We start from the raw sequence: 15,348 nt of genomic DNA, 5'->3' as shown, positions 1-15,348 counted from the left end.
CTGAGGATCATGTGACGTGGGTGCGTATGTGCGTTATCCACTTGAGGGAGAGGGTGGTGGTGGGGGGTCGACTCACTTGAGCAGTCTGCCGGCCGTGCGGGAGCGGTAGATATCGCAGCGGTGAAGTGGTCCCTCGTGCCCCGCCGCCTTGCACAGCTCGGCGTGGAACTGGAACTGGATGATGAAGCTCACGAAGTACCTGGCGGAGGAGGGTATGTGACGGGGGAAGACTCAGGAGGAGAGATAATGGCGGATGATGGTGAGGAAGTATGATTTGAGATTTGGCAGAGGGCGGGAGGAGGAATGACGAGTTAGTTTGTATGACAATCAGCATAGTGAAAGAAGAACTGTGATGGAGTGGGAGGGATGACGGAGTGGCGTAAGTGTGACGGAGGAAAAGTATAAGGCATGACTGCGTGGAGGAGTGGTTGTGCTCAATGAGAAGGATGACGGAGTGAAGGAGTGATTATGATGGAAGATGGTGAGATTGTGGAGAAGGGGTCGTTGGGGGAGGATAAAGTGGAAGGAGACGGCGTTAATAAATGATAAATGAAGTGGAGAAGTGAGAGTGAGGGAGGAGGAGAACAAAGAAAGAGGGAATGACGATGAAAGTGAAAAGACGAAAGAAAACGATCCAAATTGATACGTATGCTCTAATAGGTTTTGTTTTAGTAGTTTTTCTAGATTTAATTCGAGAGAGAGAGAGAGAGAGAGAGAGAGAGAGAGAGAGAGAGAGAGAGAGAGAGAGAGAGAGAGAAAACTAGTTAAGAGCGGCTGAGCGGGTCCACCTCACCTGACGTAGGGCACATTGCCGGGGATGTGGAACTTGGCGCCGGGGTCGAAGTCCTCCTCGCTCCTGGGTACGGGCGGCGCCACCCCTTGAATGGAGAGCCGCATGTCCCACCAGCGGGCGTTGAGGTTGGAGGAGGTGGTCTGTCCGCTGAACACCTCCCATCGCCACTGAGGGGAGGGGAAGTAGGCATTGAGCGGCCCTGTTAGTTGCTGTATAATGTCACTGTGCAAGGTCAGTCTCCTTTGATGATGTAAGGGGGTGATGGAGTTGGGTGACTCAAGGTGTTCGTATTTGCTCTAACTTTGCCCGTAATCACACGAGAATAAGTGGAGAAAGTGTGGAAGAGTCTGTAATTGAGGTTATTGTCAGGTGTGTGAAATTTAACCACGGAGGATGCTCGTACTCAATCCTCCCCTGCCTCTGCCAACACCCCCGACCCCTGCGCCACTACCCCCGCCTCTCCTCCACCACCACAACCCCCTCCCACTGCCCCCCCCTCCCACCACCACCACAACCATCTTACTTTGTCCATCAAGTATCCGAAGGGCAGGAAGGCTATCTTGTCGAGGGCCATCGCGTACAGGTAGTTGATATCGGTCTCGAAGGTCTCGTCCACGTTGGTGAGGAGGTTGATGGATTGCAGGTGGCGCGGGGTGGATGCGGAGAGCGCCATCACGTCCCCCACAGCCTCATGAAAGCCCGGGTTGGCGCCGTCCCTGGCAGGAGCAACCACAGTGATGGGTTAGGAATTAGGTTGACATGATGGTGATTTTTTTCTTTTTTTTACAGTAGAGGAAGCAGTTCAAGGGCAAAAAAGAAGAAAACAATAATGAAAAAAAGCCCGCTACCCACTGCCCCTACAAAGAATCAAGAGGAGTGGCCGAAAGATAGGTCAATTGTGGGGAGGAAAGCTAAATGGAGGGGGTGAATGATGCGTTAGGCTGTTGGTTTGATAGTTAATAGTTAAGTAGTTAGTTGTAGTTAGTCAGTTTGTGAATAAGTTAGATTCCTCACTGCATAAAAGTACGTGTTCTTCAAAGCATAGATCGCTCTCTGTTATAATACACCATCATTACAAACTAACAGATGTGTCGCTACTTCGTCACAAATAGACAACTAAATACCAGACTTGCAAAGGGGTCGTGAGTGTAATGCTCAATATAAAAACAAGCTGTGTCGCTGTAAGAAAGAGAAAGCTTGCAGGACCAGGCGCACCCACCCACCCACCTGAAGATGAAGGGCTGGTTGCGGTACTGGAGGTCGTACTGAATGTGACCCATCTCGTGGTGCGTGGTGAAGAGGTGCTCCATGTTGACCTCCGTGCACTGCTTGATTCTGCAGACACAAACACGCACACACTCATTTTACGTAAGGTGGAAATACAAAGATACACAGGTAGATAGATAGAGATAGAGAAATAGAAATAGAGACAGACAAATACAGTGACAGATAGAGAAAGAGATAGATATAAATAGACGTAGATAGGTAGATAAATATATAGACAGATAGATCAAGAGATCAGAGAGATATTAGAAAAAAATGAAACCCAAATCCGCGAACAGAGACACACCTGAAACTCACCTGTAATCAAACCCGTTACAGAAGTCCCAGGCGGAGGCGTGACACACCACCTCCCTGTCCGTCGGCTTCTCAAACATCGACCGCTGCCAGAACGAGATGGGCATGGGTTCGAGTCCTAGCGATGTGAAAAACTCCTCGGCCAGGCGGAACATGTCGATCGGGCGGTAACCTTGGGCCCGCAGAGTGTTGGTGACGTCGATGTTGGTGCGGCCCGGGTAAGGGATGGTGAAGTTGAAGATGTTGGTCCAGGTCTGTGCCCACATGTTACCTGCGGGAGGATCTTGGTCTTAATTGGTGTAGGATTGAGTCAAACTATTGTATAACTGGAAGAAGTGAGGGAAGAAAGCTTTTAATTTGGGGCTATTTGTGAAGTCGTGGAGGTAGAGGGGAGCACCGGGGGGCAGCATTGGCCAAACAAGAGTCACACATCACAGCAGCCACTATAAATATAATTCGCCTGCGCCACTGACGGACTGGGGTCGTCTAAGAGGTACCTCAAGAGAGTCTACCAGCGCCATAGACAGCACTTAAAAAATAACCAGAAAACGAGATTACAGAGACAAGTGGAGGAATGTGTTGGGGAGAATAATATTAGCGATAGGCGACAGATAGATAGACATAAAAAATAGAGAAAAAACTTTGGTGTATTGGTGGACTATGGGAGCTATGGAAGAAGAGGTAGATATATTTTACAGGTGAAGGGTGAAGGGAGAGGTGATGAAGTGTGTTACGAGGAGGAGGAGAAGGAGGAGGAGACACGAGTGACTGGCGGTGATGCTGAGATGAGTTAGCACCAAAGTAATATAGGACGAACTTTTTTGGGGGTTGTTTGTTTGTCTTCTGAGCGAGGCCTGAAGCAAATCGAACGGATAAAAAAAGTAATGATAGACAGGCACGCAACAAAGAAGCTAGAAAAAAAGAAACATTGAATAAGAAGAAGAGAACGTATATAACATGATAGCAGGCTTTTTATTTTTGCACGGAGGTTATCTTAGGAGCGAGGTGAAGTAAATCGAAGGTAAAAATAAGAGAGTAAATATTTAACCACGAAAATAAAATGGAGTAGGAAAATTAAAACATCGAGAAGGAAACAATGCGAATATGATTTTTGTGTGTGTAGTAATCAAGCGTGCAATCTTAGGAGGGAGGTGAAGTAAATCGAAGGGAAAAATAATAAAAAAGTGTAAACATTTAACCACGAAAATAAAATGGAGTCGGAAAATTAAAACATCGATACGAAAACAAAGCAAATATGACATGATTTTTTTGTGTGTGTAATAATCCGTTTTAATGAAGGAAGGTGCTAATAAAGTACGAAAAAAAATAATTTGGCTATTAAATTCAAGGATGGAAATCAGCAGAAGCGGAAGAGGAAACGCGAAGTATAAAAGCCGTAAATTAGAAAGTGAAATAATGTGATCGACCGCCTCCCGCTGCGCATGTTTTTATTTTTTTTCATTTTTATTTTTACTGCAAAGGAGACAGCTCAAGGGCTTAAAAATAGAAAACAATAATGAAAAAAAAAAAAAGCCCGCTAGTTACTGCCCCTATTTGTCTGTATGTAAAGTGTTGTTGGTGTAGTCAGACGAAGTGAGGGTGGAAGTACTTGCCAACTTAAATGTGAGAAAATGTACAAGAAAATTAGTGCGTTAGTGAGGTCATGATGCCTTTAGAAACAAGAAATATGCTCGTGTTGTTGTTGCTTTTCTCGCTGTTATTGATTTTTTTTACGAGTAGACAAATACAACATCAATGCAATCATGAAGAAAATCGGAATAACTAGAAAATAGAGATAAAACTAAAAACAGAGAAAAAAAACAAATGATAATGATTAATAGAGAACTCACAAGCCACACACACGCAGCCACGATCCCTTAACACCGATTTCGATCCCTTAAAACCGATTCCTTTCCCTTTAAACCGATTCCGGTCCCTTAAAACCGATTCCGATTCTTTCAAACCAATTTCGATCCTTTAAAACTGATTTTGATCCCTTAAAACCAATTTCGATCCCTTAAAACCCAATTTCGATCACTTAAAACCGAATCTGATTCTTTAAGACCGATTTCGATCCTTTAAAACCGATTTCGATCCCAAAAAACGATTTCAATCTCTTAAAACCGATTCCGACTCCTTAAGATTGATTTCGATCCCTTAAAACCGATTCCAATCTCTTAATGGTTGATTTCGATCCCTTAAATCAGATTCCGGTCCCTTAAAGCCGATCCGAATCCCTTAAAACCGATTCCGATCCCATAAAACCGATTCCGATCCCTTAAGAATGATTTCGATCCCTTAAAACCGATTCTGATCCTTTTAAGTGCTTACCGAGGAGGTGTGCCGGGATGGGGCCGTTCGTGGGCACTACCTCCTCCCCGTAGCGCTCCACCAGCCTCGCCCTGACGTAGGAGTGGAGCTGCTGGTACAAGGGCCGCAGCTGCTCCCACAGAAGGTCCAGTTGCTCGCTGAAGTCGTCGATCTCGTAGTCGCTCCTCCAGAACTCTCCGGCGTCGTTGAAGCCTGGAAAGACACGGTTTGGAAGCGTCATCTTTGTTTCTTCCTGTTTTTATCTGAAACAGCATTTTTAACGTGCATTTTTTAGTCTGTCCTCTTCCTTACTATAAAAAAGAATAGATGGCCAGATGAGGGGAAGGGGTGAAAGAGCAGAGGACTAGGCAGAGAGGAAAATTCGGTTGATGGAGGAATAGAAAAACTGAATGGATGAAATTATAAAGTCGTGGTTAGATTCAAGGGCAAAGGGATAGGGCATATCTTTCGAACACACACACACACACACACACACACACACACACACACACACACACACACACACACACACGCAGCCTTACCGTTCAGCCTGGCCGCCTCGTTCGCCAGCTCGACGTAGCGGAGGTACTGTTGACGCAGAGGTTTGCCGGCCACCTCGCGCCACGCCCGCCACACGTACCGCAGCTCGGCGGGGTCCCGGGAGCTGGCCATGATGTTGGTTAGCTCTGGAGGGGCGGAGGGAAGGGAGGGAAGGGTTATACGTTGTTGTTTTGTCATTCTTTAAGTTCGGTTTGTCATTGTTATATTGATTTATATGATCGGGATTAGGTTGGAGGGAGCGGTGAGATGTTTTTTTTTTTGCCATTTTTTCACTTATTTTTGTTTTGGGGCAATAATTTTACTTAGTTCTGGAATGAAAGGAAGTTTTTTTTCTTTCTCTTTTTTCTTTTTCTCTTTTTTTTTTTCCTGTGTCTGTCTGTATCTGTCTGTCTGCCTGTCTGTCTGTCTGTCTGCCTCTCTCTTTCTCTCATTCACTCACTCTCTCCCTCTCCCTCCCTCCCTCCAACCCTTTTTTTACCTGTGTCTGTCTGTATCTGTCTACCTGTCGGTCTGTCTGCCTGTCTACCTCTCTCTTTCTCTCATTCACTCACTCCCTCTCTCCCTCTCCCTCCCTCCCTCCCTCCCACCCACTCACCAGGCTCCAGGCTCAGGACAGGGATGCACGGGATCTCGTTCTCGCTCCCCGTGGCCTCGAAGTCGCCGTAGTAATCGTAGTCGCCGCCTGAGAGTGTCCGCAGCCTCGGGTCGTACCTGCAGATCTTGGCCGTGGAGTAGCTCGTCTTCATGTCCTGCAGAAGTTCCATCAGCTGGTCGTGGCGAGGGGGGAAGGGGGAAGGAGGGGGGGGGGAGTTTTATTAGTATTGTTATTTTTATTGTTATTCTTACTTGTATTATTTTTGTTGCGTTTTTTTATTACTGTTGTTGGTAATGTTATTGTTTTATGATCATCACTATTGTCACTGTTATTCCGATTGTTTTTTTGTTATGGTTATTGGTATTGTTATTATTTTTGTTATCACTGTTATCTATCATGAAGTTTGCTAGCTGGTTTGATCGGCTATTATCATTATTGTTGTTGTTGTTGTCATGGCTCTACTACTTACCATTCTAGAGTTGACATAAATATAAGCGATAAATAACCATGGTGTGGAGTGTCTCAAAGGTCTATTTTATTTTTTAGATCTCTTAACAATTTCTGCGCATTGTTGAAAGAAAAAGATAACACGATGAAATAATACACCAAGTCATTACGCTAAACAGCAACTTCCTTCGTCTTTGCGGAAACGGAACTCATAAACAACCTCATCGATATATCTAAGTGCTCTACATTACAATACATTTTTTCCCGACGTAGCACAGCCATTATAATTTCCTCGATTGCAAAGACTTGAATAGATTTTTTAAGTATCCCCATTTTTTCTTATCTCGTGACTCATAACCACCTAATCACATGTTCTTTCCTTCGATATTGTCATTCATTTATTCTTCACATTATTCTACATTTTATTTTCCGACGTATCACTCATTATAATTTCCTCGATTGCAAACACTTGAATAGATTTTTTAAGTATCCCCATTTTTTCTTATCTCGTGACTCATAAACACCTAATCACATGTTCTTTTCTTCGATATTATCATCTATTGTTTATTTATTCTTCACATTACACTACATTTTATTTTCCGGCGTATCACTGTCATTATAACTTCCTCGATTGCAAACACTTGAATAGATTTTTTAAGTACCCCCATTTTTTTTTACCTCGTGACTCATAACCACCTAATCACATGTTCTTTCCTGCGATATTGTCATGTTTTTATTCATTACATTATACTACATTTTATTTTCCGACGTGTCACTCATTATAACTTCCTCGACTGCAAACACTCGAGTTGATTTTATAAGTATCACATTTTTATTTTTTCCTCGTGACTCATTAACTTCATCTCTCATATACGTCTCCATATTTTCATCCTCACTCACCATTTTCGTTTTGATCTCCACATGTCTTATCTATTTCTATTTCCTTCTCATTGTCCAACTTCTCCTTCATATCCATTCTAATCCGTTTTTTTCTTGTCCATATTTTTCCTCCTCCTCTATCTTCTTCTCCATCTTATTTTTTCCTACCTTATCACATGTTCTTGCCTCCTATATTGTCATGCGTTTATCTATTCATCCACTTATTTATTAATTCTTTTGACATTTATTCATTATTGTTCATCATTGGGTCTTCTAGTTGGTAATTATGATCGGTTGGTTAGCGGGTTATTATTGGCGTTCATATGCGTTTTTTTATTTGTTTTGTCTTTTATGTTTATTTTTTGTTGTCTCTTGTTTATGTCTTGTTTATATGTATTGGTTTTGTTTACTTGTTTACTTATCGATTCATATATCTCTACTTCTTCGTATTTTCCCCTCTCTTCATCTTGCGACACATCTCACCATTATCTTTGTTTATTTTGTTTTTTCATCTTTATTTTTTTATGTGTTGTTTATCTGTACTTTTTTGTTCTTGTTTATTTGTTTTATTTTGTTTGCTTGTTTATTTATATCTCCATTTATTTCCTGCTTTTCTTATTTTCCTCACTTCCTCCTTATTTTGCTTGTTTTTTGTCTTTTGTTTACATGTATTTTTTTTGTTCTTATGTATTGTTTTTGTTTTCTTTGTGTGCTTGTTTATTTATCTCTCTTCATTTATCTCCTGCTCCACGTATGTTCCTCCCTTCCTCTTCGTTGTTCCACGGTGTCCTGAGAACGTTCCAACACTTCCCACCCCCGCGTTAACGAGTTGGTCGCTAATAATCTCCCACCCCCGCGTTAACGAGTTGGTCGCTAATAATCTCCCACCCCCGCGTTAACGAGTTGGTCGCTAATAATCTCACACCCCCGCGTTAACGAGTTGGTCGCTAATAATCTCCCACCCCCGCGTTAACGAGTTGGTCGCTAATAATCTCACACCCCCGCGTTAACGAGTTGGTCGCTAATAATCTCCCATCCCCGCATTAACGAGTTGGTCGCTAATAATCTCCCATCCCCGCATTAACGAGTTGGTCGCTAATAATTTCACACCCCCGCGTTAACGAGTTGGTCGCTAATAATCTCACACCCCCGCGTTAACGAGTTGGTCGCTAATAATCTCACACCCCCGCGTTAACGAGTTGGTCGCTAATAATCTCCCTAAGTCGAGCGGAGACGACGATGCTTTTCCTGTCCTCTACGTGTTCGTGTTCTTGTGGGAAAAAAAAAAACGTAGGTGTCACGTATTTTTTTTCTCTCCATCTTGTTCGTAACCTTCACCTGTCCTTCATTGCTCAATTTGTCGTATCCTGTCTTGTGTCTCTCTCTCTCTCTCTCTCTCTCTCTCTCTCTCTCTCTCTCTCTCTCTCTCTCTCTCTCTCTCTCTCTCTCTCTCTCTCTCTCTGACATTGCAATATTTTTTTCACCTTTTCCGTTTTCTTCGTCTTGATAATTACGTTTTCTTTCATTTATGGACACTCTCTCTCTCTCTCTCTCTCTCTCTCTCTCTCTCTCTCTCTCTCTCTCTCTCGTACATTTCTCTTCATCAACCATCGTCATACATTTTTTTCTAACACCATCCTCTCCATTATTAGTCTTTTTATGGACCTTCTGTGCTTTATCAACCCTTTGTAGCTCCCTGTACTTACTGCAGATGCGTTTCAATAATAATTTTCCTTTATTTTTATGTATCTTTCATTTTACGTTTACATCCATTACCTTTTCTCTACGTATTTCCATCCTTCCCATCTGTATACGTAGTAATTGCCTGTTTTAGGATGTTGTGGACTGGTGAAAGAGATATATACGAAGGTCCCTAATGGTGTTGTCCTCTCTCTCTTTTTTTTTTTTTTTTTACTGTTCTGCGTCTCATATACACTTCCACTTTTTCATTTCTTTCCTTTTTCCTTGTGATCTCTATATCTTTCTTTGTCTCCATTCCCTTCTCATCCTCCCAACTTTTCCTTCATCTTCACTAATCTGTTTTTCTTGTCTATATTTTTCCTCCTCCTCCTTCTTGTCTGTTTCCGTCTCCATCTTGTTTTTCTGCTTTCCTCGTTCTTTTTTCCTTATCCTTCCCATTCTCCAACTTTTCCTGCTTTTCCATCCTCCCTTTTTCCTTCTACTTCCACTAACCCTCTAATTTATTTTCCTCCCATTTTCTTACCTACAGCATCTTCATATTCTCGTGTCTAATTACTTCCTGCATCTAATCTACGTTTCTTTTTTTATCTCTTGGATTTGGTCTGTTTTTTTTCATCTTATATCTGTGCTCTCTCATTCCCTGTATCTCATCTTTGTGCTCATATCTTATCTTCTGGATGTCATTTAATCTTTGTATCTTATCTCTTGCATCTTGTTCTCTTGCTCTTCCTTCTTACGTCTTATCTTAGTTCTGCCTCCTTCTTCATATAATCTCATCCTTGTATCTTACCTCCTACATCTTATCCTCTTGTCCTCACTTGTTTATATGTATTTGTTTTGTTTTGTTTACTTGTTTATCTCTTCTTCCTCGTATTTTCTCCTCTCTCCATCTTGCGACACATCTCACCATTATCTTTGTTTATTTTGGTTTTCTCATCTTTATTTTTCCTCCACTTTACCTTTATGCTTTACCTCATGTATCTTATCCTATCCTTGTGTTCTACCTCCTGCATATTATCTTATTCTCGTATTTCACCTCTCGCTTATCATCTTTAACTTATCTCTTACCTCCTGCGTCTTATCCTCATGTTCTTGCTTTCTTTATCTTATCGTCATGTCATGTTCGTGTATCCTGCGTCTTATCCTCATGTTCTCACTCCCTGTATCGTATTCTAGTGTCTTATCTTCTGTGTCTTATCCTAGTATCTCACCTCCTGGAACTCATCTCATCCTTATACCTTACCTCCTGGAATTCATCTTATCTCTTCATCTTATCTCCCGTGTCTCACCTCCTGCATCTCATCGTATCCTTATCTTACCTTCTACATCTTATCTTTGTGTTTTACCTTCTACATTTAATCTCATTCTCGCATCTTACCTCCTTCATCTTGTCCTTGGGAAGCGCCACCTTGCCCAGGACGGTGACGAACGAGAACATCCTCTTCACGTTTTCGTTGGTGAAGTTCTTCCAGGCGTATCTCGTTGCCTCCGTCCACTTGTTGCGATGGAACCTGGCCCACTCTATCTGTTGGTCCAGCTGGAGGGAGGGAGAGGAATGGGATGGAGGTTTAGTATTGGAACGGACCAGAATTAAAAGGAGGAGAGAGAAAACGGGATATAGTGGGAATAATGGAAAAAGAAACGGGAGGAAGGGAGGAGGAGAAATAAGAGAGGAGGCTAGAGAGAGGAATGGAATGAAGGTTTAGTATTGGAACGGAGCAGACTTAAAATGAGAGAGAAAACGGGATATAGTGGTAGTAATGGAAAAAGGAACGGGAGGAAAAGTGGAGGAGAAATAAGTGAGGAGGCTAGAGAGAGAGGAATGGAATGGAGGTTTAGTTTTGGAAATGGGACAGGAGAAAGGACGAAGGAGGAAATGAAAGAGAAAATGGGAGTCATGGAAAGAAGTTAGAGAGGAAACAGGCAAAAGAAGAGATGAGAACCTAGTACACTCCATTTCTTGTGCTAGTTGGGGAAGGGGAGATGAATGGAATGGAGGTTTAGTAATGGAAATGGGACAGGAGAAAGGACGAAGGAGGAAATGTAAGAGAAAATGGGAGTAATGAAAAGAGAAAATGGATGACAGAAGAGATGAGAAATAAGGCAAAAAAAGAGATGATTGATAAAATGAAAAGGAAAAAAAGATATAAGTAAGGATGAGAATTAGACAAAATAGGAGATGAGAGAAAACATGGGAGGAAGAAAGAAAATATCAAATAAAGGAGAGTAGATACAAAATAGGAATGCAAGCTTTTTCTGCCGATAAAAAAAAGATAATTGAGGAAACGAGGGAGAAGTTTTTTGAGCGGATTCAGAAATGAGTGGAAGAAGAAAGTGGTATGAATGGAAAAGGAAGGTTGATGGAAGTTATGAATGAGAACTTGAGGAAGAGTAAGGAAAGGGTAGCTAGTGTCGGGAAGAACATAAAAAAAAAAAAATCAAGGAGGGAAATAAGACGAAAGGGCTGAGTGATACGTTGGATGAAAGATAGAGGGATGGAAAGGAAGATTGATGTATAGAATGGACAGGAAGGGAAGGGAACATTAGAAGAGGCAAATTTGGAAAGGGAAGCCCCCCCAAAAAAGAAATCGAGGTAAGGTTAAGGAGAAGGGGGTATAGAAAAGAGGAAGAAGGAAAACGAAAACTGTAAGGGAAAAGAAAACGGGGGATGGACAGTGGAAGAAAACGGAATCACGGTTTAGTTCCTTTTCCCTTCCCTTGGTGGTAGTGTTCAGGGCCTTTGATGGTGATGATAGTGATGATGATGATGGTGGTGGTGGAGATAATGATGACGGATTCTGTACAGACATACACATCCAACTGCTAAACTTCGTCCAACTGTGCGTGAATATACCGGGCTGGCTACTTCCTTCACGGTGTTTTAGCTGGACTGATGGTGATGATGATAATGATGATGATAGTGTAGTGGTGGTGGTAGTACTCCATGATAGTGACAGGTAATGGTGAAGGTGGTGGTGGTGGTGGTGGTGGCGGTACTTAATGATTTCGTACCTATTGTTTACGGAAAAAAAAAACCCGACTCGAGGAAAACAAGAAAAAACTCAAATAATGGTGCATGAACATCAATACCTCGGGGAAAATAGGACGACCATATTGTTATCTCTCTGTTTGTTTGTTTATACGCCTGTTTGTTTGTGTGTGTCTTCCTTCTTTACATGCAGCCAAACTTCACACACTGTCGCGCTTGTCCCTTCAGCACTCCATTTTTTTCTTCCTTTCGAGTGCGTGCGTGTTGATGTATTGTGACGAGCCGCATCGCCTGGACGGAGCGGCACACAGGGACGCCCCACACAGCCTGCAACACAACAACCCCTGCCTGCCTCCTCGTGCGTGCGTCTCCCGAGGTTGTTAACATTGGCGGACGGTAAACACTCGCTCGGGAGGAAATGCTGAATAAATGGTGCAGTAAGGAGAGGCGGGGAGGGGAGTGTCTGAGCGATGACTTTTATTTTTGCCTTTCCTCCAAGCTTCACATCCCAAGTACCTTATGGCTGGATCTATCGACTTGTTCAATATACGAAATCTGTGGGCGTCCCCTTGCCTTCCTCCACGCGGGGTTGTTTCTTAAAGGAACAACACGATGAGCAGGGTCGGCTTCTGAGCAGCGTGCCACATGCCTGTATATTAGGCGTTCACGGACTTTGCAGGTAATAAGCCTTGAATCAGTTGGAGTAGTCGCCGGTTTGACAGTCATTCCAGCGATATCCCATGATTATGCGTAGGCACGTATCACTAAAGGCATCAATCATCTTCTCCAATTTGCTATGTAGTGTTCATGTCTCAGAATCATAGCTTGATAGGAGCACAAGCGATTAGGAAATCCGAATCTTTGTCCTTCTACACAGATATCGACAACGTCATATACTCGTGTTGAGCGATTCCGTAACACCGTGGACCAGGCCACAACGCCATAAGACTTCTTGACGAGACCCACCGTTTTTCTGCACGACAATACCAAGGAGTGTGAAATTTGCCAAGATATCAATGTCCTCTCACACACACACACACACACACACACACACACACACACACACACACACACACACACACACACTGTCCTTGCGTTCGATTGCGTAATCTTTTCAGCTTCTGAGGCGGTGATAGAGTTCCTGTAGTAGAGAGGAAGATAAAGAGGGAGAAGCCGATGGGAAGGAAATGACGGGAGGGAAATAAGTGGGAGGGAGGACACAGGAAGGGAGCCGATGTGGGATAAAGGAAGAAAAAAGGGTGCTGGGAGAGAGGGCAGGGGATAAGGGAGAGGGAGGACGCTAAGAGAGACGAAGGGGATAGACGGAAAACGAATGGTGCTGGCACAGAGGGCGGGAGAACAAGGAGAATAAAAGAGTGAAAGGGAGAAACAATGCTAGTGGGAGGAAAGGCCACGGGAGGTTACGGAGGCCATGGAAAAGGAGCAAGAAAGAGGAATGAAAGATAACAGAAAAAGGAGACGAAATATGGAAAGGAAAGGGCAATGAAAAGATAGATAGAGACAAAATATGGAAGAACAAGAACAGCGGGGAGAGAGATAGAGACGTGATATGGAAGAGCAATGAAAAGAGGGATAGACAAAATATGGAAGAACAAGGATAGAGGGGAGAAAGATAAGGACGCGATATGGAAGGGAATTAATAGAGGGAAGGTGGATAAAGACAAGATATGGAAGAGAAGAGTTAGAGGGAAGAGGAAACAGATTATTAGTTGAGAGAAAAGGGTGGAGATGTTTAAGATAAGGGAAGGATGTTGTAGAGGTTGGGCTAGGCTTGTAAAGGGAGAGGGGGAGGAGAAAAGGGGAATGGTGACAAAGGGAGGATGTGGTGGTGATTGTGGTGATGATGGTGACGATAGTGATGTGTGTGTGTGTGTGGTGACGTGTGTTTGTTTTGTGATAGTGAAAGTCAAGACCACACACACACACACACACACACACACACACACACACACACACACACACACACACACACACACACACACACACACACACACACACACACACACACACACACACACACACGCCACTTCCTGACAATGGCACAAACCTCAGATGTTGACATAAAAAGAAAAAAAAAACATTAAAAAAATAAACAGAAAATGACATGGTATCCCCCCTCCCCCACCCCACACACACACACACACACACGCATAGAATATCGAGCGGAACATAGAATAGTACACGAAAACCTTGTATGTGTGAGGGGGGAAGGGAGGGGGAGGGGGAGGGGGGGAGAGAAGTAGCCCCCCCCCAAAAAAAGTGTAGTGTGATTGCTTCTGTCCTTCGTTACGCTTCAAGATTTTACCCTACTTCGTGTGTGTGTGTGTTTGTGTGTGTGTGTGCGCGCTGATATTCATAGGTCCATTAGGTTTTAAAGTGCGCCATTCTATATCTCTCAATTATGACTTATTTCGAAAGAGAGACCGAGGTAGATGTGCCTTGCCTCCTCTGTACCTTTTGTTGAGTCTGTTGAGCATCACACTGGGAGAGAGAGAGGACAGGGGGAAAGGGTATGTATATGGGGGGTCAGGAGGTATTTAGGGAGGCCATGGAAGAGGAGTAGGAAAGGAAATGAAAAAACGGTGACCAGCCTCTTTACTACGCAACGCCGAATACTCTTGACAAGTCTTAAGCTTTGGCGTATCACGGGACTTAGACACTCGGATTTGATAAGGCTTTTGTAGAGGTTGTGTTTGGTGATACGGGGCTTGCACACACATTCGCATTTAACTCATCAGGCAATTGACATGGGGCACACAGCATTTAAATTTATTTCTCTCATGAGGAAGTTGTGTGTGTTATGATACTTACACACACACACACGCATTTAAATCATCAGGCTGTCGTAGAGGTTGTGTTAAGTGATACGGGGCTTACACACACACACGCATTTAAATCATCAGGCTGTCGTAGAGGTTGTGTTAAGTGATACGGGGCTTACACACACACACGCATTTAATTCATCAGGCTTTCGTAGAGGTTGTGTTAAGTGATACGGGGCTTACACACACACACGCATTTAAATCATCAAACTTTCGTAGAGGTTGTGTTAGTATTTCCAATGGTAGCTGTAGTTGTATGAGCCTAGTGATGGTTTGACAAGGCTTCTGCACTATGAATGGGAAAAAATACTCATTAGAACCCGACTCATCTCTTTAGTGGCCTTTGAAAATATTTATTGTTAGAGCTGAAAGCGCTTGAGAAAATATGCCTAAAAGTATATGCCTTCACATACATTTTTTTCTTTGGTTATAGGTTTATTGTGTAAGGAGAGAGAGAGAGAGAGAGAGAGAGAGAGAGAGAGAGTGAGAGTGTAAATAAAAGGCACAAGTGGGGGGTTGGGACACGGGGGAGGGGGAGTAGGTTGGGGGTAGGCAGGCAGGCAAGGGAGGGAGGGGAGGGACAGGAAACTGAATCCGTCACACCCACTAACATGTACAATACCTGACGTGACCTTGACCACCACGACGCCAC

At 43.3% G+C, this 15,348-nt stretch overlaps 1 protein-coding gene across 2 annotated transcripts in view; it reads right to left on the bottom strand.

The window, feature by feature from the left end:
* The window catches only part of LOC127009800 (angiotensin-converting enzyme-like), a 53,286-nt gene that overhangs the window by 1,717 nt on the left and 36,221 nt on the right, over nucleotides 1-15,348 (bottom strand). For both annotated transcript variants that reach the window (XM_050883157.1, XM_050883153.1), the window contains exons 3-11: nucleotides 10,243-10,401; nucleotides 5,838-6,009; nucleotides 5,224-5,367; nucleotides 4,703-4,894; nucleotides 2,375-2,642; nucleotides 2,021-2,128; nucleotides 1,317-1,509; nucleotides 794-960; nucleotides 77-199 (exon numbers count right to left, since the gene is read on the bottom strand). In XM_050883157.1, coding sequence (XP_050739114.1) covers nucleotides 77-199; nucleotides 794-960; nucleotides 1,317-1,509; nucleotides 2,021-2,128; nucleotides 2,375-2,642; nucleotides 4,703-4,894; nucleotides 5,224-5,367; nucleotides 5,838-6,009; nucleotides 10,243-10,401 — 1,526 coding nt within the window. The remainder of the gene's footprint in view (nucleotides 1-76; nucleotides 200-793; nucleotides 961-1,316; nucleotides 1,510-2,020; nucleotides 2,129-2,374; nucleotides 2,643-4,702; nucleotides 4,895-5,223; nucleotides 5,368-5,837; nucleotides 6,010-10,242; nucleotides 10,402-15,348) is intronic.

The sequence above is a fragment of the Eriocheir sinensis genome, chromosome 4 (genome assembly GCF_024679095.1).
Source record: "Eriocheir sinensis breed Jianghai 21 chromosome 4, ASM2467909v1, whole genome shotgun sequence".
Lineage (NCBI taxonomy): Eukaryota > Metazoa > Arthropoda > Malacostraca > Decapoda > Varunidae > Eriocheir > Eriocheir sinensis.
Note: the sequence above shows the minus strand (reverse complement) of the source record. Positions and strands in the feature narration are given on the sequence as shown.